Below are 20,796 nucleotides of genomic sequence, written 5' to 3'. Positions count from 1 at the left end.
AAAGCATTCACCTGCACTGGTCTCCCCCTGGTCCACATAGTCGTGAAGGATGTGTGGGACTAGTGGCCAGTTTATGGGGCAGTTTTCCTATTGTCAGTGTGGGACTGTCCCTGGGAAGGAAATGTCTTCCTTTTCCCTGTGTGTCTCTTTTTGCAGGCTGCAGCACCCAGCCCGAGTGTCCGAGTCGTAGTTCCCAGCTATGATGAGAGCCTGCCGAGGGTTCTAAGTTGCGTCAGATGTTCCCGTTGCCCATCTCTGTCTCTCTGGCCATTTATGCAGGGGTGTTTAGTTCGCAGTCCCTGCTGAACTGTTTCGAGGCTTCCTTTGCATTATTCATGATTTTACCGACCTTCAGATGTGACTTCGCTCCCGCCTCATTCTTCCCCCGCAGTTCTAGGATCCTGTTTTAGAATGAATTTAAATACTGCTTCGAGGCAAGATCAACGCCCTATTTCCATGCATCGTTCTTCGGGTTTCTCTCCCCACGCCCATTTCGGGTTTCTCTCCCCATGCCCTCCCACGTGTCTGTCCCTCCCATCCAACCCCTTCCCTCAAAGAAAAAAAAAGAGAGTAAACCTTCATGAAATGTGCAGGAAGACACTGAAGAAGGCAGCAAAAAATTGGGGAGGAATACCCAGAAAAAACACACACAGCCCCTTTAAGAGCTGACCCGCCCCCTCCAAGTAAAGTGCAACAAGGCTTCATTTTCAGGGGGAGAGACTCAGAAGCTCCGTGATTCACTGGGGATGCAAAATTAATCACAAGGTACTCCTGGAATGTGTGTGTGTAAGTGTGTGTTGATCTGCGTGGCTTCTATGCAGTCCCACATTGGGGGACTGCACAGTCGCAGGCCAGCCACGGATAAGATTTGTCAGCTTCTAGCAAAATCGAAAATGAGAGTGCTCCCCCTCCCCTCAGGGCATGCAGCCTTCCCGCCCAGTGGTCACATGACCCAGGGGGAGGGAGCACTCTCCCCTCCAGTTCTCTTTCTGCCGCCACAGAGAGAGAACGTGTGGTCGCTGGAGGTACGTCTAAGCATGCTAAATCCTCCCTTCGGTCATCAAGACGTCCAAGTCAATCATTCTACCAGCCAAGTTCCTTGCCCCGGCTCCTTCAGACCGTCGTCCCAATCTCCGTCGAAGTCGCCTCAACGCCATCAGACGCCGAACTTCCCTCGGCGCAGAGCGCCTTTGACCTCGGCAGTGAGGGCCTCGATGCCTTCAGGAGTTGAACTTCCCTCAGCGCAGGGCGCCATCAAACTCCGTCAGTGAGGCCCTCGATGCCTTCGGACGTCGAACTTCCCTCGCCACAGAGTGCCTTGGCATCGGTCTTCCTCAAAGTCTCCTTGGTGCCGATCGGGGTCATCATCACCTCGGTGGTCGTCGACATCTCCTTGAGTCAACTGACTCCAACGATTGTTCATGAGGACTCTCCTCCTCGTGATTCCCTGGTATATCCCTCTGTTATAATTCAGGGCGGATCCCAGGATGAATGGCAGTTCCGCACTCAGTTCCTGACGCAACTGTACAGCGATGCGCTTTTGCCTTTGCCGAGCCCGAAGGTTGCTGTCGGTGTCATTACGCCAAATCCTCCCAGCCTGCAGGCGGAGGTGTCGGTGCTGATTCAGATGTCCACGTCATCTCAACGCTTACGCTCTCAGCGCTTACGCGCTTGGCGCCTCTGCGCTCGGCACCTACGTTCCCAGAGCCTACGCTCTCGGCGCCCACTGCCTCTCGGCGCCTACTGCCTCTCGGCGACCTTCTTGGCACCCACGGCCTCTCGGAGCCCACGGCTTCTCGGTGCCCTCGGCCTCTCGGCGCCTACACGCTCAGAGCGTATGTTCTCGGAGCCTACGTTCTCGGCGTCGACATTCTCACCAATCCAGTTTGTCACTTGTCGACCTCTTACTCTGGGTCCAGGCGGCGTAGAGGGACCCGTCATAGCAGCTCGTCCTCTACACGGTCCCGCATTCGTCAAAGTCAGCTGCCTTGCTGCCTCTGACATAGGCACTGTGATGACTCTCGCCATCACCCTTGGCATCGGTATTGCCAACGACAGCGCGATGACCCTCGGCGCCGAGAGCCTTCTCGGAACCGTACGTTGCTGAGGCAAAGAGTCCCCCTGGAGACTCTTCCAACCGTCTACATTAAAGGACATGGTCCATTCTGAGTCCAATGCAACGGCTACTCAGGTCTCTGACCCGGAATTCCGCACCTCGCAACCCTCACCTGTGGACATTGCAGGAAATACTATATCTCATTCCCTTCGGGGGATGTGAGATTATATGTAGAATTGATCCGTCTGGCTAAGGTTCGAATATATATTCCCTCCCTGACGTCTCGGACAACGACCATCATGGGTACATTGCATTCCTCAGAAACAGGTCCGGTGGCCCTTCCAATGGTTACAAGCATTTGGAGGTCGTTGTTTCTAATCGGACCAAGCCAATTTTTGGCTCCCTCTTCACCAGAACAGTTGACAGCCTTTACAAGATCTGCCGTGAGGATGGTTATTTTCCGTACCAGTAGCCTGTCCCAAATTCTATGGTGGTCAAAGCCCTGTTGGGCAAATATGGATCATGTTCACATTCCTTGCCCCTAACCGGGGTGGGTGGGTGGGATGCAGGCTGGATGCTTACACAGGAAAGTTTATACTTCCAGTGCCACTGGTTTGCACATTTCTATTTCATGGCAATCATGGCCAGATACTAATATGCCCTCTGGGATGGAATTTCATCCCAAATTAGTATCCTACCGGAGGATCAACGCCCATCAGACTAAACTGCTCAGAGCATAAACATGACCCTCGACAAATAGCAGTTTATTGCGGCGCGTCACGTTGCGGACCCTTCCAGCAAGGTCATGGCCTCGTCCATAGTCCTTCTGAGGCAGGCATGACTTAACCAATCCACCCTTCCGTATGACACCTGGTTGTGTATCTAGCACCTTGCCCTTGAGGGCACCTCCGTCGCGTGTTGGGAACCCACCCTTTGAGGGCACCTCGCTTTTCAGCGATTAAACGATGCCTTTCTTGATCGTCTCAAGAAGGATAACCGCTAAGTCCTTGGGCATCGCCCCACTGTGCCAGCTTACAGCCAACACACTTTGACAGCCAGTCTCAAACATCTCGCCTATACAGGTACAAAGGTACCTTCCACCCCCAATCTCATTTCTGCCCAGCAGGATAGGGAGTTTTTTTGGGGACTCCTAGACCCAGCAAGGGTCCTAGCCCATCTCTCAAGCCCAAGCAGGCGTGGCTAGACGCTTAAGTGCATTTCACAGACCGGTTGTCTGATTGTTACAGTATATGATGTCCATCACTGATGATAATTGGATTCTCAAAATGATAAAGCATGGATGCCTTATTGAGCTCGAGACGCTGTTTTCCTACCTCTTTCTGGCTTGCACTACGTCGCCGGCTCCCGCCCAACTCCTACAGGAGGTTCGGGAACTTCTACGGAAAGGGCCATCCAGGAGGTCCCCTCTGATTGGGACTACGGGTACTATTCCCGTTTCTACCTAGTTAACAAAAAGAGGGGGAGCGCCCCTCTCTAGACCTGGGGACTTGACGACGTGGTCAAGATCCACAAACTCATATGTTGCTCATATGTTAAATACCCAAGGTCCTGCCACTCCCAAATGAGCAGATGGGGTTTGCCATTGGGCTTGCGTGATGCATATTGCACATTGCAGTCCTCAAAGACTGTGGACTCTGTCGCGTTTTCTCTGCAAGGGCAAGCACTATGGATATGCAGTTTGCCCTTGGTCGTGCTACGGCACCTCACACCTTCATGACGTGCTTATCTGTGGGAGTTACACACCTGGCCCTGCAGGGATGTGTCATTTTCCATACCTAGACGACGGGTTGATAGTCGGTTACTCAGAGCCTGCCTTTGCTAGTCAGGAGGAGGTTCTTATTTCCCATCCTAACCGACATGGGTCTCCTGGTCAACTATAAAAGTCTCCATTGACCTCTTCTAAGGTCATAGATTCATGGTACCCACCTGCACTTGGCCACAGCTAGAGCTTACCTTCTAATACAGGAAATACGCTCCATTTGGAAGTTAGTTAACCTGTTCTAGAAAAGGTTCCAAACGACCCCTAAAATTCATTACTTGAGTCTCATGGCTTTCTCCACTGCAGTTGTTGCCTTTGCTTGTCTGCGGATGCTCCCCCTGCACACTTGGTTTTCTGACAGCATTCCAGCTGAACATTGACCCTCAATACAAAAAGCTGTCTATCCCTACAACGATTTTTGCCTCCTAGGACTGGTGGTCCTCTTGGCCGGTGTTGCCTTCCAAACACCGGCTCCTCAAGCTCATTGTTCCTGACGCCTCCTTATCAGTATGGAGAGCTCGTTGTACGGCTCTTAAGGCCCATGGTGTTGGCCTGCTCAAGAGTCTACCCTGCACATTAACTTTCTTGAGCTTCATTCTATTAGGCTTGCTCTCTGTTCCTTCACAAGGTCCTCGAGGATCGACGTGTTCAGGTCACAATGGACAGCACCGCCCAGCACAAACGGGGCAGCACAAGGTCCATTTGCTGTGCACAGAAGCCATTGCAGTCTGGACCTGGCCATAACACATGGCTTCACTGTCACTTCCATTCACATTGCAGACACGAGTTACATTCTTGTAGACTTCGTAAGTTATCACCCTGACGATTGTCACAAGCTCGCTGTAGACTCAAGTTGTCTCCGTTATCTCTTCCTAATCTGGGGCACCCCGCAAATGTATCTCTTGTGACTCAGCACAATTCAGTGTTTCCTCAATGGTGCTCCAGAGTGGGGGTGAGCCCATGCTCCATGGGGGATGCTTTCCAATTACTTGGTCGCCCCCCCTTCCCCTTGCTGGGCAAGGTTCTGTTCAAGATCTGGACGGACAGGACAAGTGGCATCCTGGTAGCACCGTCTGGCCCAGGAGATCCCAGTCCACGATTCTAATGCCCCTGACTCAAGGGAGTACTGTTCCTCCCCAAGATATTTCTCACATTCCTTCCAGAATCAAGCTGGCAGCATGGAGAATTCTATGTAATCTATGGTCAGATAGGGTGGCTCAGGTGCTGCTGCACCCCATTAAGTTGTCCACGAGACGTTTTTATTGATGCCAAGCGGAAACGTTTGTCCCTGTGGGCTGCTGACAATGGTTTGTCCAGAGCTGCTTCTTTCCTGTCGTCAATTTTTGGCTACCTCGACTACAATTCGGCCCTTCACGCTGAGTTGGACTCTCTTTCTGTGTTCTTTTTTCACACCCAGACTCACAGATGTTTTTTTACGGGGACACATCAACCTCTATCCCCGGGTATCTCCACCTGTTCCTCAGTGGAGCTTTCCCTCCATGTTGTCCCAACTCATGAAACACCGTTTGAGCCTTTGGCCACTGGGAGACCCTCTTTCCTATCCTATGAGACTGCCTGTCTGGTCACAATCACCTCGGCCAGTCATGTCAGAGATTTAGCGTCTCTTTGTCATTCCTCACCGTTTACTAAGTTTCACGCTGATTAAGTGCTGTTGAAACCCGAGCTTTCTTTCTTCACAAGTTATCGTCTTAACCGTGTTATTGCCGAACCCTTCTTCCTATGTGGAGAGGGCTCTATACTTTTAAATGAACTGAGGGCCCTCCCTTCTTATCACAAAGAACCTTGTTTGCAGGGAAAACATTAATATGTTATTGCTGTAACGACCACTGATAGGGTCACCAAGCCTCCCAGCAGACCCTGTCCAGGCGGATTACCTCAACCATTAAACTGTCTTATAAGAGAGCACGTGTGGATGGCCCGGACATGATCAAGGCACACTCCACAAGAGCTTATGCTGGCTCCGTTGCCTTTTCGTCTAAAATTGACCTGAGACATCTGTTGAGTGTCTTCGTCGTCGACCCCTTCTACTTTCATTAAGCACTATAAGGTCGACGTGGATTCATCTAGAGAGGCAGCACTGGGACGTGCCATCTTGCAGTCATTGTTTCGGTGTCTGTCCCACACCCGTCATCCGGGTAACTGAGCTCGCTACTCTCCCAATGTGGGACTGCATTGAAGCCATGCAGATGAAAACAGAGTTTCACTTACCTGTAACTGTTGTTCATCTGGTGGATCTTCTATGCAGTAACACACCCCTCCCTCCTTCCCCGCTGTGGGACCTCTCCACAATCATGTGTTTATGGTTCCATGGCGGCAGGTTGGAGAACTGGAGGGGAGAGTGCTCCCTCCCCCTGGGTCATGTGACCGCTGGGCGGGAAGGCTGCATGCCCCGGGGGGGGGAGCACTCTCACTTTCGATTTTGCTAGAAGCTGACAAATATTATCCGTGGCTGGCCTGCGCCTGTGCAGTCCCCCCAATGTGTTACTGCATAGAAGATCCACCAGATGAACAACAGTTACAGGTAAGTGAAACTCTGGTTTCTCATCATGCATATGATGTTTGAGAATTCGGAGCAAAAAACTGCGCAGCAAACCAAACGCAAATTTCCACTGCATAAATGACCTCTCTGTCTGTCTCTCTCTCTCCACTTTCTGCCCTGTGTTGCTATTGCAGGTTTTTCCACCTGGCCGATTCAGTGGTCGTGTTGGCTTCCATTGGGTTGTACACAGAGAAAGATGTTGCCTTTCTGAGATCAAAAGCGGTTACCATCAGCAGAGTCTTCCTGAATTCGGATATCCCACCTAAACTGAGGGTAAGAGGCCTGGAGACAAGGCTTCCCAAAACAGTGACCTTCACTGCCCTGCACATTTAAAGGAGTGTCTCTTTCTGTATGTCCCTGTGCACCAAGTACGGGCATCGGGCAGCCACCTGCTTGCTGTTCCCACGCTTAGAATGGCACACCTGGCATTGACCAGAGCCCGGGACTTTCCCGTCGTGGCTCCGGCTCTGTGGAATGGGCTCCCTGAAGGGGGCTTCCTCCTTGGAGATCTGTAAGGCCTCCCTGTTTGCTGCTTTTAAGAGGGGTAGGAAGAAGAAGAAGAGTTGGTTTTTATACCCCACTTTTCTCTTTCTTTACGGAGTCTCAAAGCGGCTTACAATCACCTCCCCTTCCTCTCCCCACAACAGACACCCTGTGAGGTAGGTGGGGCTGAGAGAGCTCGAAGAGAGCTGTGACTAGCCCAAGGCCACCCAGCAGGCTTCATGTGTGGGAGTGGGGAAGCCAACCGGGTTCACTAGATTAGAGTCCGCTGCTCATGTGGAGGAGTGGGGGCATCAAACCCGGTTCTACAGATTAGAGTCCACCGCTCCTAACCACTACCACACTGGAGGAGAGCTTGCGGGCTTGCTATTTTATCTTGGTTTTAGCAGGGGATGTTTTGACTATTACTGTAAGCAGCCTTGAACTAAGAGGGAAGGTGGGATATAAATGTTTTGATGGAGGAAGGAAGGAAGGAAGGAAGGAAGGAAGGAAGGAAGGAAGGAAGGAAGGAAGGAAGGAAGGAAGGAAGGAAGGAAGGAAGGAAGGAAGGAAGGAAGGAAATAAGGACACACAATGAAAATGTTGGGTCTTAAGATGAACGACACAGGCTGTGAGCCAGAGGAGGGTTGACCCAGGGAAGATCTAGCTGTGGCAGGTGTCCTTTGGCTAGTGCCCGATACATCAACAACAAGCCCTTTTCCACACACACACACACACACACACACACACACACTCTAATACATACAGGAATTTTGCAACAGGTGGATAACTGATTGTGAACTTTCTAGGTGAGGTTAAGGGTGGTTGCACATGTGCATAAATTCACACATAGTAGGGGCAGGCAGCCCACCCACAAAGGGAAGGGTAAGACTTATTCAGCCTCCATACTGCTGGCATTATGTGCAGAGCAAGTTAAACTAGCAGATTCGGGTAGTGAATGAAAAACCCGTCGTGAAAGCTCTGGTATTCCCTGTCTTCTGTAAACATAGCCTCATCAACAGATTTCGGAATTTACCCTTTAGTTAAAAAAATAATCTCGAAGGTTGGAGGCCTGCTAGATTGGTTTTTTTTCCTGGAAAACCTCTGCTTGTTTGTTTCATGTCTAATTGTGGACTGTGATTGTTTTCTGTCTAACTGGGGCTGTTTGCCAATTTTTTTTCTTAACGGTATGTCATTCCTTCTGCAACCAGGTCAACATTACAGAAGCACAGAACAATCAAATCCGGAGTATGATGGCTGAAGGTGTGTTGAACAGGAGCCTCTATCATAGTGCCATGATCTCTATATTGCCAGTTTTATTACACTTCTGGAAGAGGTAAGTGTCCCTCTCACTAAGCAAGGGAAAGTAAGGGGAGAAGGATCCGGTCTGCCCGGGCTTTGAACAGGCTTGCTGAATCTCGCCCAGCGTTGCCTTTTCAGCCTAGACGAGGTCCTTCCAGATTCAAATCCAGACACAGTCACAGTAAAGGTAAAGGTCCCCTGTGCAAGCATTCCTGACCCATGTGGTGACGTCACATCCTGACGTTTACTAGGCAGACTTTGTTTACGGGGTGGTTTGCCAGTGCCTTCCCCAGTCATCTACACTTTACCCCCAGCAAGCTGAGTACTCATTTTACCGACCTCAGAAGGATGGAAGGCTGAGTCAACCATGAGCCGGCTCCCTGAAACCAACTTCCATCGGGATCAAACTCAGGTTGTGAGCAGAGCTTGGACTTCAGTACTGCAGCTTACCACTCTGCACCACGGGGCTCTTTCAGTCACAATAGGGAGACATAGAACTGTGTGGATTGTTAGGGGTGGTTGGGTTACAATAATGCGTGCCGTTATTGGTTGGTAAACCCATCGTACCCCTTTGGCAGGTGCTTAGTTAATCCGAGGAGTTAAATCTTTGATAGCCGCATTTGCACTGTCAAGCTATTGCCCAGCAGTAGCACCTATGAGAAGACAAGAGTCACTGGAAAAGACAGTCATGCTAAGGAAAGTTGAAGGCAGCCGGAAAAGAGGAAGACCCAATGAGAGGTGGATTGACTCTATAAAGGAAGCCTCAGCCCTCAGTTTGCAAGATCTGAGCAAGGCTGTTAAAGATAGGACGTTTTGGAGGACATTGATTCATAGGGTCGCCATGAGTCGGAAGCGACTTGATGGCACTTAACATACACACACAGCACCTACGACATGAGAAAACCCAGAAATGTGAGTCCCTGGAGCCTTTGCAGAGTTCTTTGCAGTCTCTCACTCTGCAGGAGGTGTGCACATCTCGTGACTCACCCAGCTGCCACGTGCAGTGGTCTCACCAGAGAGTACCACTCTTGCTTTTCTGCTTATCCAGGACTTTAAAGGCAGAGGGATTGTCAGGCTCTCGGCTCTCTGCTGTATACGGCTGGCAGAAAGGGCTGCCAGGGGACTTGGAATGGCAGGCAATTGAAATGGTGGGCAGTCCACTGGCTGGCTCACAGCAAGGATCGTGCATGCGGACGTGGCGGCGAACACAGCGATCCCATCGCTTCCGGTTTACTTCCAGAAGTGCCGCAGTGCAGAGGGACAATTTACCACTCAAATGGGGTTTTAAGTGGTAAATCGTCCTGTTGCGCTGCAGCACTTCCGGAAGTAAACTGGAAGCGACGGGATCGCATCACTCGTGGCCGCGTGTGTGATCCCCACCTCAAGACTCCCGTTGGAGGAGACAGGGAAGCTGGCAATCGTACTGGTGGACAGGGCCTGGTTTGGTAACCCAGGAATTACACAGTCTTACACTAATTACAAATAATAACCAATGGGGTATTTTCTAATTTTAAAAAGACACTACATCTGCTGTGTTTCATTCCCATTGCGCTGCAGCGCTTTCGGAAGTAAACCAGAAGTGACAGTATCACATCACTTGTGGCCGCATGTGATCCCCGCCTCAAAACTCTCCCGCTGGAGGAGACAGGGAACCAGCATGGTGTGGTGGTTAAGAACGGTGGTTTGGAGCAATGGAGTCTAATCTGAAGAACCGGGTTTGATTCCCCACTCCTCCACATGAAGCCAGCTGGGTGACCTTGGGCTAGTCACAGCTGTCTCAGCCCCACCTACCCCACAGGGTGTCTGTTGTGGGGAAGGGAAGGGAAGGTGATTGTAAGTTGGTTTGATTCTCCCTTAAGTGGCAGAGAAAGTCGGTATATAAAAACCAACTCTTCTTCAAATATTTGCTAAAACGCAAAGCAGGCAGTTAGAATGACCGACAGGCAGGGCCGGCCTGACCATATAGGCCAGCTAGGTAGCTTTTTTTTTTTTTTTTGCCGTCAGGTCACAGCTTATATTTATTTATTTATATCTTTGACTTCTGACACACCTTCCCCAGCAGAACGAGGCTTAGGGCAAGTTTCAACATTAAAATAATACACAATCATATTAAATCTAAAAATAGTTAAAACTAGAAATCTTTAGCCTAAAAACACCACCTAACATTAAATGGTGCTAAAATAAAGCTTGCCAATAAGGCAGGTGCAGACCAGCCCCTTCTCATTCACAAAACAGAAAAACAGAGGGGTAGGGTTGCCAACTGCCAGGTACTAGCTGGAGATCTCATGCTATTACTACTGCCGGTGGCGAAGAGGGATCTGGCTACCCTAGGTGACCCTATAGGGTTTTCAAGGCAAGAGACCAACAGGGGTGGTTTGCCATTGCCTGCCTTTGCTTTGTAACCCTGGAATTCCTTGGCAGTAGCTGGAGATCTCCTGCTATTACAACTGATCTCCAGCCGATAGAGATCAGATCACCTGGAGAAAAATGGCCACTTTGGCAATTGGACTCTATGGCACTGAAGTCCCTCTCCAAACCCCGCCCTCCTCAGGTTCCACCCCAAAAATCTCCCGCTGGTTGCGAAGAGGGACCTGGCAACCCTACAGAGGGGGAAGGTGAGGAAGCCATTACTAATGTACATACATACATATAACCTTTATTGCCATAGATAGTTACGGTCATGAGATCAGAAATAACCGGTGTTTCATAAAAATTACAATCAATTAATATTCAGGATTGAACCTTAACCTTAACCACTTCCACCAAAAACTCTGCTACCTTCACCGTAACCTCAGGCATGAAGTCATTCAGCAGGATGTGAGATATGGTTGTTCTGTAAGGGGCCATCAATTTGCTAATTAAAGGTAATATAATTTTTTTGCAGGGTTTCTCATGTAAATGACAATCTAGGATAATGTGTTGTAGGGAATCTGGCTGGCCCATTTCACATGGACATAGTCTCTTGTTAAAGGGAGTTTTTGTAGATCTCCCATAAAGAACTTTGGATGGGAAAGAGTTAAAACGAGCTAACATAAAAGCTCTCCATTGGAGGAGTTCCTCCAGTGTATGGAAATATTGCTGTATCTTTCCAGGCAATGTTAGCAAATCCATTTTAAGTGGGGAACATACTGGCGGATTGAGTGGACATAATTTTCCGGTATTCATGGTCTAAGAGCCGTTGCTTAATTATATAGAATGCTGCTTTTTCATCTAGCATTAGTAATTCGTCCAAATTAATTCCGATTTTGTTAAGCTTAGCTAAAATTGTGGAGAACCAGCTCGCCCTATAGGAGTCCCTCAATAGCATTACTAAGGACATCCTCAATCGTAGACCTGGTGGAATAGCTCTGTTTTACAAACCCAGCAGAACTCTTTCAAGTCCCACAGGGCCCTGATGTTACTAGGGGAAAGCATTCCACCAGCAAAGCCAGGGCTGAAAAGGGTGTGCTCTTCAGCAGAAATGAACCCAAAGGAAAATAGGCTGCACCAGTCCTTGTTGGGTCTCATCCAGGAAATTCTAAAGCTGTTTGCGGCCGTTTTCTCAACTACCTTACCAGGTATGAAAGATTCAACACTGGGCGGTAGTTGGCAAGATCTCTTGGTAGGGTTGCCAGCTCCAGGTTGGGAAATACCTGGAGATTTGGGGGCAGAGCCTGAGGAGGGCAGAGTTTGGAGAGGGGAGGGGCTTCAATGCCATAGAGTCCAGTTGCCAAAGCTGCCATTTTCTCCAGGGGAACTGATTCTGTCTACTGCACTGCTTCAATGTGAAAATGCCCCTTGGCCAGGGATAAAAAGACTGTCAACAGCAAGTAACACAGTCTGCGACTGTTACTATTTGAAACTCAAACATAAATCTAGAGTACTGTGTTCAGTTTTGGGCACCACAATTTAAGAAAGATGTAGACAAGCTGGAACGTGTCCAGAGGAGGGCAACAAAGATGGTGAGGGGTCTGGAGACCAAGTCCTATGAGGAAAGGTTGAAGGAGCTCAGTATGTTTAGCCTGAAGAGGAGAAGACTGAGAGGGGTTACTATATCCATCTTCAAGTACTTGAGGGGCTGTCATATAGAGGATGGTGCCGAGTTATTTTCTGTTGCCCCAGAAGGTCGGACCAGAACCAACGGGTTGAAATTAAATCAAAAGAGTTTTTGTCTAGATATTAGGAAGAATTTTCTAACAGTTACAGCAGTTCCTCAGTGGAACAGGCTTCTTCGGGAGGTGGTGAGCTCTCCTTCCATGGACGTTTTTAAGGAGAGGTTAGATGGCCATCTGCCAGCAATGCTGATTCTGTGACCTTAGGCAGATGATGAGAGGGAGGGCATCTTGGCCATCTTCTGGTCACTGGGCATGTGGGGAGGAGGTAGTTGTGAATTTACTGCATTGTGCAGGGGGTTGGACTAGATGACCCTGGTGGTACCTTCCAACTCTATGATTCTATGAAATCACCAATTATTTCTGTTGTGACTGGCAACTGTGCTTATCTTGGTAATGTTTCTTTTTGTATGTCTACTGAATGTTGTGGGGCAAACTCATAGTTTTTTGAGGGTGCCCAAATCTCTCAGGCTGGCTCTGCTTAAGTATTTTCCTACTCTCGTTTGTTTATCCCTTAAAATAGGGGTTCACCCTGTGATTTTTCTAATGTTAAAATTAGTACCTAATTGGCAAGGCAGTAACCTTATTTGTTTGAAGAAAGGCCTCCCGCCCCATGACTTCGCCTCCGGACCCTTGTTCTAGCCTTTTCTTCTTTATTATTAGAACTTTTCTGACTTTTGGAAAGATCTCTTAGGTGTTTTATGCATGGCTGTTTCCCTCGCTGTCACCCCTTTGACGACTTCTGGTCTTTGTTTGGATTATGCATGCCGTTTCCAACCATCAGAGTTTGCCTCGCTCTCCTGCTGCGTTTCCCTGCTTTTTGCCCACGTTTTCAAATTCAAGATAAAACATGTCCCTCAAAATGCGGGGACCCGCAAGGGGAGAGCGAGGCGACCTCTGACGATCGCAAACAGCATGCACAATCCAAACCAAGACCCAAAGTTTTAGTAGGGGTGATGATGAGTGAAACAGCCATGGATAAAAGACCTTAGTCCCAGGAATAGACCCGCAGAACTTGTGATGCATCAAACCACAGGCAACCCACCAACCATGTATGGGGGCTCATTAAAGGTAAAGGTCCCTTGTGCAAGCACCGGGTCATTCTTGACCCATGGGGTGACGTCACATCCCGACATTTCCTAGGCAGACTTTGTTTGCGGGGTGGTTTGCCAGTGCCTTCCCCAGTCATCTACACTTTCCCCCCAGCAGCAAGGTGGGTCCTCGTTTTACTGACCTCGTAAGGATGGAAGGCTGAGTCAACTTGAGCCGGCTACCGGAAACCGACTTCCGTTGGGATCAAACTCAGGTTGTGAGCAGAGCTTGGACTGCAGTACTGCAGCTTTACCACACTGCACCACAGAACTCCTATGGGGGCTCAATGGGGGTACAATAAACTTCCTATGTTTGCCTGCTATGGGGCTATACAAATGAGGGGGGTGATTTACAGGCAAACGGTGAGTACGTGGCAGGTGTGTGTTTGTGTTCAGTTGGTAGTTCACGAGTTGTGTGGTCCCATCCGAAAGGAAGATGAGTATATGCATAGGAAATTTATACTGAGACAGCGGGAAAGATGTGATTTTTTTTAAAGTGGAGGCAGCAAGGAGCGGTGCAGCCAATTCTCCTTTGGGCTCATCTCTGCTGAAGAGCCCACCCGAGTCTCTGAGCTGGCCCTTGTCTGGATGACTGTGGTCCATTCAAAAACATCCCTTTGGCTGGTTTGTCTACCATATTGTTTTGAGGCTCTCCTGGCCAGCAAAAAGGCTCTGCTGAAGATGTCGAACCTCAGCCAAGATAAGAGATCGACATGACCTTTTTCCTTGCAGGTATCGCCATTGGAAGGTAATGAAGGGTTTCAAAAAACCCAGGACAGAGGAAATGGTGTCCACGTCTCCATCGTCTCCCATTAAGCCGGCTCATAGGAAGTCTAGCCATTTCAGCGGAGGTAAGGAGAGGGTGCTCCTGTGTTCATTATATCTTCTGGGGTATATATGCCATTCTGCCCTGACCTGGATGGCCCAGGCTAGCCTGATCTCATTAGATCTCAGAAGCTAAGTGGGGCCAGCCCTGGGAAGTTTTTGGATGGGAGACCACCAAGGAATACCAGGGTCGCTGTACAGAGGAAGGCACTGGCAAACCACCTCTGTTACTCTCTTGCCTAGAAAACCCTACCAGGTTGCCATGTCGGCTGCGACTTGACGGCACTTTGCACACATATAATGTTCTTGACATCTTGCATTCTGCTAATTACATTGGCCATCCATGCAGGGTCGATTCTGTTCATCGCTCAATGCTGAATCCAATGCTAAATCCAACCTTTAAAATGACTATTCACGGTCCCGATGCAAGAGGAGAAAGTCAAACAAAGCTCACCCACCCCCACTCGCCTGCTCCTTCGTTCCTTCATTTGTATAGCCATTAGCAATAGTTATTTGCATAGCTAAGCTGTGGTTGGGATTCTGCATGCTTCCTTCAGTGAATGCTTTGAGGCGGGGGTGGAGCAAATACAAAAGGTTGCATTAAGGGGGCCCTTAAGAAATGCGAAGCAGGTATGCTCCAGCTTCACAGTGATGTCTGGAATGACAGTTCAGTGTGAAGAAATCAAAAAAATATGTGGGGCTCTTCAGCCTGGAACGTGCTGCTAATTACTAAGCATAAATGGCCATTGTGAAGCCTTTCAAAGTATCAAGAGCACACGCTGTTGAAATTCGTAATTTGTATTCCACTATATATTTATCAGTGTTATCTGTGTTGCTGTTAACAAGTTCCTAATAAAATATTTATTTTCCTTTCTGCCAACTTCATGTAAAAAGCCAAACACTGGGTCCTGCCCTGCTACTACTCTGCTCTACTATGTTTGAAGCCATCCTCCAGCCCAAGGACTCTTAAAAGGGGATTTGACAGATTCATGGAGGGATAGGCCTGTCAATGGCTACTAGCTATGTGAACTAAAGCCTCCTGCATTGTATGTTCTGCTTTGTCTTTTTAAACAGAGGACCATCCAATCATCAGGTTTACTATACTCAAAGGAATCCAGCTGTTGCTACCTCAGCCAAAGGATGAAGCAGAAACCCTTGGAGAGAAGTGTAAGTTATGGCCCTATAGAAAAGCAGAGGCTGACAAATGGAGACGGTACTGCTTTTTCAGATACCTCCAATTTGCCCTAAAGACCCTTTTAATCCTACAGGATAAAAAGAAAAGGAAGGTGTTGTAATGACCTGACCATTTCCTGATAGGGTTGCCAGGTCCCTCTTCTCCACTGGCAGGAGGTTTTAGGGTGGAGGGCGGGGTTTGGGGAGGGGAGGGACTTCAATGCCATAGAGTCCAATGGCCAAAGCGGCCATTTTCTCCAGGTGAACTGATCTCTATCGGCTGGAGATCAGTTGTAATAGCCGGAGATCTCCAGCTAGTACGTGGAGGTTTGTGCAAAAAACAAGTTAGCCTGCTGCCAAAGTAGGTAAAAACCAAATAACAGCAGTAACAACCAATACCACTTATATGCAAAAGGTGAGCGTTGTTCGGGTGGAAAAGTACATAAAGCACATACAATATACGTGACAAATACAAAAATCTGGGACCCTATGCCAAGAGTCCCACACAATAAAGTCCAAGAGTAGAGACCAAATACAACTTGGAAAGTATACTCTCTCATACCAACATGTGAACTAGCTACATAGCTGCCCATGTTGTGTCCTGAGGAAGATTGTTCAAATCGAAACAGGAAGAATACCGGATCCCTGTATTATTATTACTCCTTTGATACAGGTCAAGGGAACCTAAGTGTCCAAACACAAAAGCCACACAGCACGTTGTGACGAGGCTTGTTAAGTACCTGGAGGTTGGCATCCTAATTTCCATATTCACAGGCAGCAAACCAATGAATGTCAGTGCTAGGAGGCAACATCGGGATGATTTTATGACAGGGGTCCTCAACCTTTTCGAGCCTGTGAGCATTTTTTGAATTCTGACAGGGTGGTGGATACAACCACAAAATGGCTGCTGTAGGAGACAGAGTAGGGTTGCCAGGTCCCTCCTCTCCTCTGGCAGGAGGCTTTTGCGTGTAAGTGCGTGTGCGTGTCGATGCACGCACGTTGCTTCCGGTCCAGATAGCTGGACTAGATGGACCAGCATCCGATCCAGCGGGGCTTTTCTTAGGTTCATTTCAGGACATGTTCTGACTGTTTCCAGTTTGGCTTGGAATTGGCTGGATAGCTTGTCTGGGGGGAGTGAGGTATCAGAGATGTGCTTAGGGTTGCCAAGTGCCTGGTAGTGGCAGGCAAAATCTCGCCAATCCACCAGCCCACCAGCCAGCTGAGGGTCAGCGGGCAACGCATGCACAGGCGTCCACATCACTTCCGGGTTTAGCCGGAAATGACACGGACGCTTTAGCAACCTCCACCAAAACTCTATGAAAACCATAGAGTTTCGGCGGAGATTGCTAGAGCGTCCGCGTCTCTTCCGGGTAAACCCAGAAATTATTTAGGCGGGGCATAGGGTGCGTGCGAGTGCATCACGCCGGGGGCGAGCATTGTGCACCCCCTCCACACCCCTGAAAAGCTCCCGCCAGTGGAGCTAAGGGACCTGGTAACCCTAGATGTGCTGGTATGACTTAGCACAGGAGCTTTAAGCCAGGAAAAAGTAGTAGTGCCAGGAATAAAGCACAAGGCAAGTTTACACAAAGTTCCCAAGTGTCACTCCAACAATCTGTGCAAGATGATGTCCTAGGAACTTCAGGCATGGAAGTTCAGAGTGCTACAAAGCAAAAGTCTGTTGAAAACTGTTCTGACTCCTTTAGGGGGTAAGAGACGACGTATAGCCAGCAAACCGGGCAGTGGGGTTGGGGTCCAGAGAAACCACAGTGGTCCAGGGAGCTAAACTAAGACCCCCATTCCAGAGGCCAGGACTTCTCATACTTGGATTTTATAGAGCTGGAAGGGGCCATACAGACCATCTAGTCCAACCCCCTGCTCAATGCAGGATCAGCCTAAGGTCTTTTATGCAGGGATGTTTCCTAGAGGTCACATCACTGACTGCTTTGGGGCTTCTTTTTGATTAGGGGACTAGAGCAGCTGCCCTATGAGGAGCAGTTAAAATACTTAGGGCTGTTTAGCTTGGAAAGAAGGCGGTTAAGGAGAGACATGATGGAGGTCTATAAAATTATGCATGCTATGGAGAGTGTTGACAGGGAGAAGTTTTTCTCCCTCTCTCATAATACTAGAATGTGGGGTCATCTGCTGAAGCTGGACGGTGAGAGAGTCAAAACAGATAAAAGGAAGTATTTCTTCACACAACGCACAGTTAAATTGTGGAACACCCTGCCCCAGGGTGTGGTGATGGCTGCCAACTTGGAAGGCTTTAAGAGGGGAGTGGACATGTTCATGGAGGAGAGGGCTATTCATAGCTACTAGTAAAAATGGATACTAGTCATGATGCGTACGTATTCTCTCCAGGATCAGAGGAGCATGCCTATTATACTAGGTGCTTTGGAACACAGACAGGACAATGCTGCTGCAGTTGTCTTGTGTGTGGGCACCTGGCTGGCCACTCTGTGAACAGACTGCTGGACTTGATGGACCTTGGTCTGATCCAGCATGACCTTTCCTATGTTCTTATGATTATACATGCCTTTTCTGCCTGTTAGAGGTCACCTTGCTCTCCCCCGTGCATTTGGCCACATTTTCCAGATTCTGGCTAAAACAGCATCTGGAAAACACGGGCAAAATGCGTGGGGAGAGAGAGGTGACCTCTGACAGGCAGAAAAGGCATGCATCATCAAAAGGAAGCCCCGAAGCAGTTGGCGGGGGTGACCGCGGGGAAACATCCCTGCATAAAAGGCCGAAAGCATACCTGACAAGTTTTCGTCCAGCCGCTGCCTGAAGACTGCCAGAGAGGGGGAGTTCATGACCTCCCTAGGCAGCCAATTCCACTGTTGAAGTACTCTTACTGTAAAACATTTCCTTGGGATTTCACTAAATATTCACAGCTGACTGCAATTGGTCAACAAGCAAGAGGTGGGGCTTTGGTATGCCAACAAGGCCAGAAAGATCCACCCAAGGAAGCTGGTATTGAAACCAGCCAATCCCAGCTTTCTTCCTCCTGTCTCTCAGCACCATGAAGTAGCTCGACAGGTACTGAATTGTATAGGCAGAACATAATCAGCTAAAGTGCCCAGCAGCTAACTTGGAGGCACCTGCCTCACCTGTTGGCTTATTGGTCAGAAATGAGAGAGGAAAGAAATGGATATTTTAAGAAAATTTTCCCCTGTGAACATCTCAAAGGTTACAGGTTGTCCTGCCCTTTTCAGTCAGTGGACTCCTTGGTGCATATCCTTTTGTACTGTCCTTATGTATACCAACTTAGGCTAAAATGGATCTTCTCAAGCAACTTTGGAGCAAAAGGTTCAGTTCCTCTTAGAGGACTCTGACCCTCAGCATACTTATTTTGTTTCTTGTTTTTTGGAGGCTGCAGAGAAGAGGAGAAGGGAGGTGTTTTTAGAGATGGGTCTTGTTTAAGTTTAATGGTTTTATTGTTCAAGACCTCAGTATACAAACGGGGAAAGAAAGAAAAGGTAACCGGTTGCCTCTCTTTTCCCCTCCCCAGCTTCAGTTGGGAGCTTCAACACGGTAAAACCGTCCACTTCTGTCCTCTCGGTTGCCCCGCTGAACAGGTAAGTGTGCCTTGAGAAGCCTTCTTTCAGGCTGGAACACAAGTCCAGCGACACCTTAAAGACTAACAATATTTATTTTGCATGAACTTTAGTGAGTCACAGCTCAGGAAGTGAGCACTCACTCTAGAAATCTCACATTGAAATAAATGTTGTTAGTTTATAAGGTGCCGCTGGATTTTTTTGTTTTGTTTTATATTGCTGTAACAGCCTTACCCAACTACCCCTTTGCAATCGTCATGGAATTGAGAGCCCTGGGAGAACCATGAAATCCATAACTGTCCATTGAGGATGTGAACGACACAAGCAAATCCAGTTTGCTAGGGGATCCACTTTGCTTATCCGATCAAAATTAAAAGAATGTGGGGTAATCTCCCCAGCAGAAGAAGCAGAAAGAAACAACCTCCTTTTCCCTGTGTCTTTCTTCTCTGCAACTGTGGACAGCAGACTCACCCACACGTACACTTAGACCTTTTATGCTTGGCTGTTCCCCTCGCGGTCACCCCTCCAACGACTTTGGATCTTTGTTTGGATTATGCATGCCGTTTCTGACTGTCAGAGGTCACCCTGCTCTCCCCCTGTGTTTCCCCACGTTTTCAAATTCGAGATAAAACAGGACCCTGAAAACGCGGGCAAACTTGGGAGAGCGAGGTGACCTCTGACGGTTGGAAACGGCATGCACAATCAACACAAAGACCTGAAGTTGTTTGTGGGGCGGGGGGTGTCAGCAAGGGAAACAGACATGCATGAGGCAGAATTGTGAAATGGTTTTGATGCTTTCAGGCTTTTTTGTACAGCCCAGAAGGCCAAGATCTTGTGACACAACTATGCCAAAAGGGAGCAGTTCTACCCGCATTGATTTTAGTGGGACAAATATAAACTCGCTGGTGTAACTCTCTGGTTGCCATCAGTGAGACTTAGGGGCCTAACTTAGCCTTGTGTCCATTTTTAAGAAACAAACATTCTGAGTATTGTCGAAGGCTTTCACGGTCAGAGTTCATTGGTTCTTGTAGGTTATCCGGGCTGTGTAACCGTGGTCTTGGAATTTTCTTTCCTGACGTTTCGCCAGCAGCTGTGGCAGGCATCTTCAGAGGAGTAACACTGAAGAGACACTGTCCTTCAGTGTTAATCCTCTGAAGATGCCTGCCACAGCTGCTGGCGAAACGTCAGGAAAGAAAATTCCAAGACCACGGTTACACAGCCCGGATAACCTACAAGAACCAAACATTCTGAGACTCAAGATTACATAAGAACAAACTGATTTTGTGCTGTTTACAATAGGTCATGTTTGTCTGAACATTTGCATCCCACCAATCTTGCACGTGTAATAGTGCTGTATGTTTAGAGGGAGGTACACAGAACTGTTAATGACCGTGGTTTAATTTTTCCTGTGCAGGGATTCGCTCTAGGAGATATCAAAATGATTGCTGTAGTCAGTGTCACGATTTCTTGTCTGGATTATTCCAAATCTTTCTCACCCAGGTGAGAGGTTAGGATTGAGGTCCTCTTTCTGCAGAAGGGCTACTGGATTAGAGTTGATGGTGGATCAGATGAGAGATGGGCTTTTTGTTCTTCTGATTAAGTGTGTGGTGGAAGTATCATCTGTGGTGGCTTCTAATCCCCACAATGGATGACCCGGAGCAAACAGAAGTAAAGGATTTTTTTAAAAAAAAACTTCAACTTGACGGTGTTAATTCTTTCTTGGCTGTGGATCCCACCCAGCAAGAATACCATTTCAGACTCCAATAAAAAAAGACAGAAAATGTGTTTGGTGTGCTTGCTCTTGGAGGGGCTGTGTTTCAGTGGCTGAATAGCTCATTTGCATGTAGAAGGTCCCAGGTTCAATCCCCGGCATCTGCAATTTAG

At 48.5% G+C, this 20,796-nt stretch overlaps 1 protein-coding gene across 1 annotated transcript in view; it reads left to right on the top strand.

Annotated features, from left to right (window-relative positions):
* The window catches only part of RGSL1 (regulator of G protein signaling like 1), a 60,773-nt gene extending 40,434 nt beyond the window's left edge, over positions 1 to 20,339 (top strand). Inside the window, exons 17-25 of the mRNA XM_056844692.1 lie at positions 6,531 to 6,669; positions 8,088 to 8,212; positions 14,093 to 14,211; positions 15,260 to 15,398; positions 16,032 to 16,104; positions 16,190 to 16,212; positions 16,885 to 16,931; positions 18,867 to 18,933; positions 20,327 to 20,339. Coding sequence (XP_056700670.1) covers positions 6,531 to 6,669; positions 8,088 to 8,212; positions 14,093 to 14,211; positions 15,260 to 15,398; positions 16,032 to 16,104; positions 16,190 to 16,212; positions 16,885 to 16,931; positions 18,867 to 18,933; positions 20,327 to 20,339 — 745 coding nt within the window. The remainder of the gene's footprint in view (positions 1 to 6,530; positions 6,670 to 8,087; positions 8,213 to 14,092; positions 14,212 to 15,259; positions 15,399 to 16,031; positions 16,105 to 16,189; positions 16,213 to 16,884; positions 16,932 to 18,866; positions 18,934 to 20,326) is intronic.
* Positions 20,340 to 20,796: the final 457 nt, after the last annotated feature.

Source organism: Euleptes europaea, chromosome 2, assembly GCF_029931775.1.
Source record: "Euleptes europaea isolate rEulEur1 chromosome 2, rEulEur1.hap1, whole genome shotgun sequence".
NCBI classification, from domain to species: domain Eukaryota; kingdom Metazoa; phylum Chordata; class Lepidosauria; order Squamata; family Sphaerodactylidae; genus Euleptes; species Euleptes europaea.
Note: the sequence above shows the minus strand (reverse complement) of the source record. Positions and strands in the feature narration are given on the sequence as shown.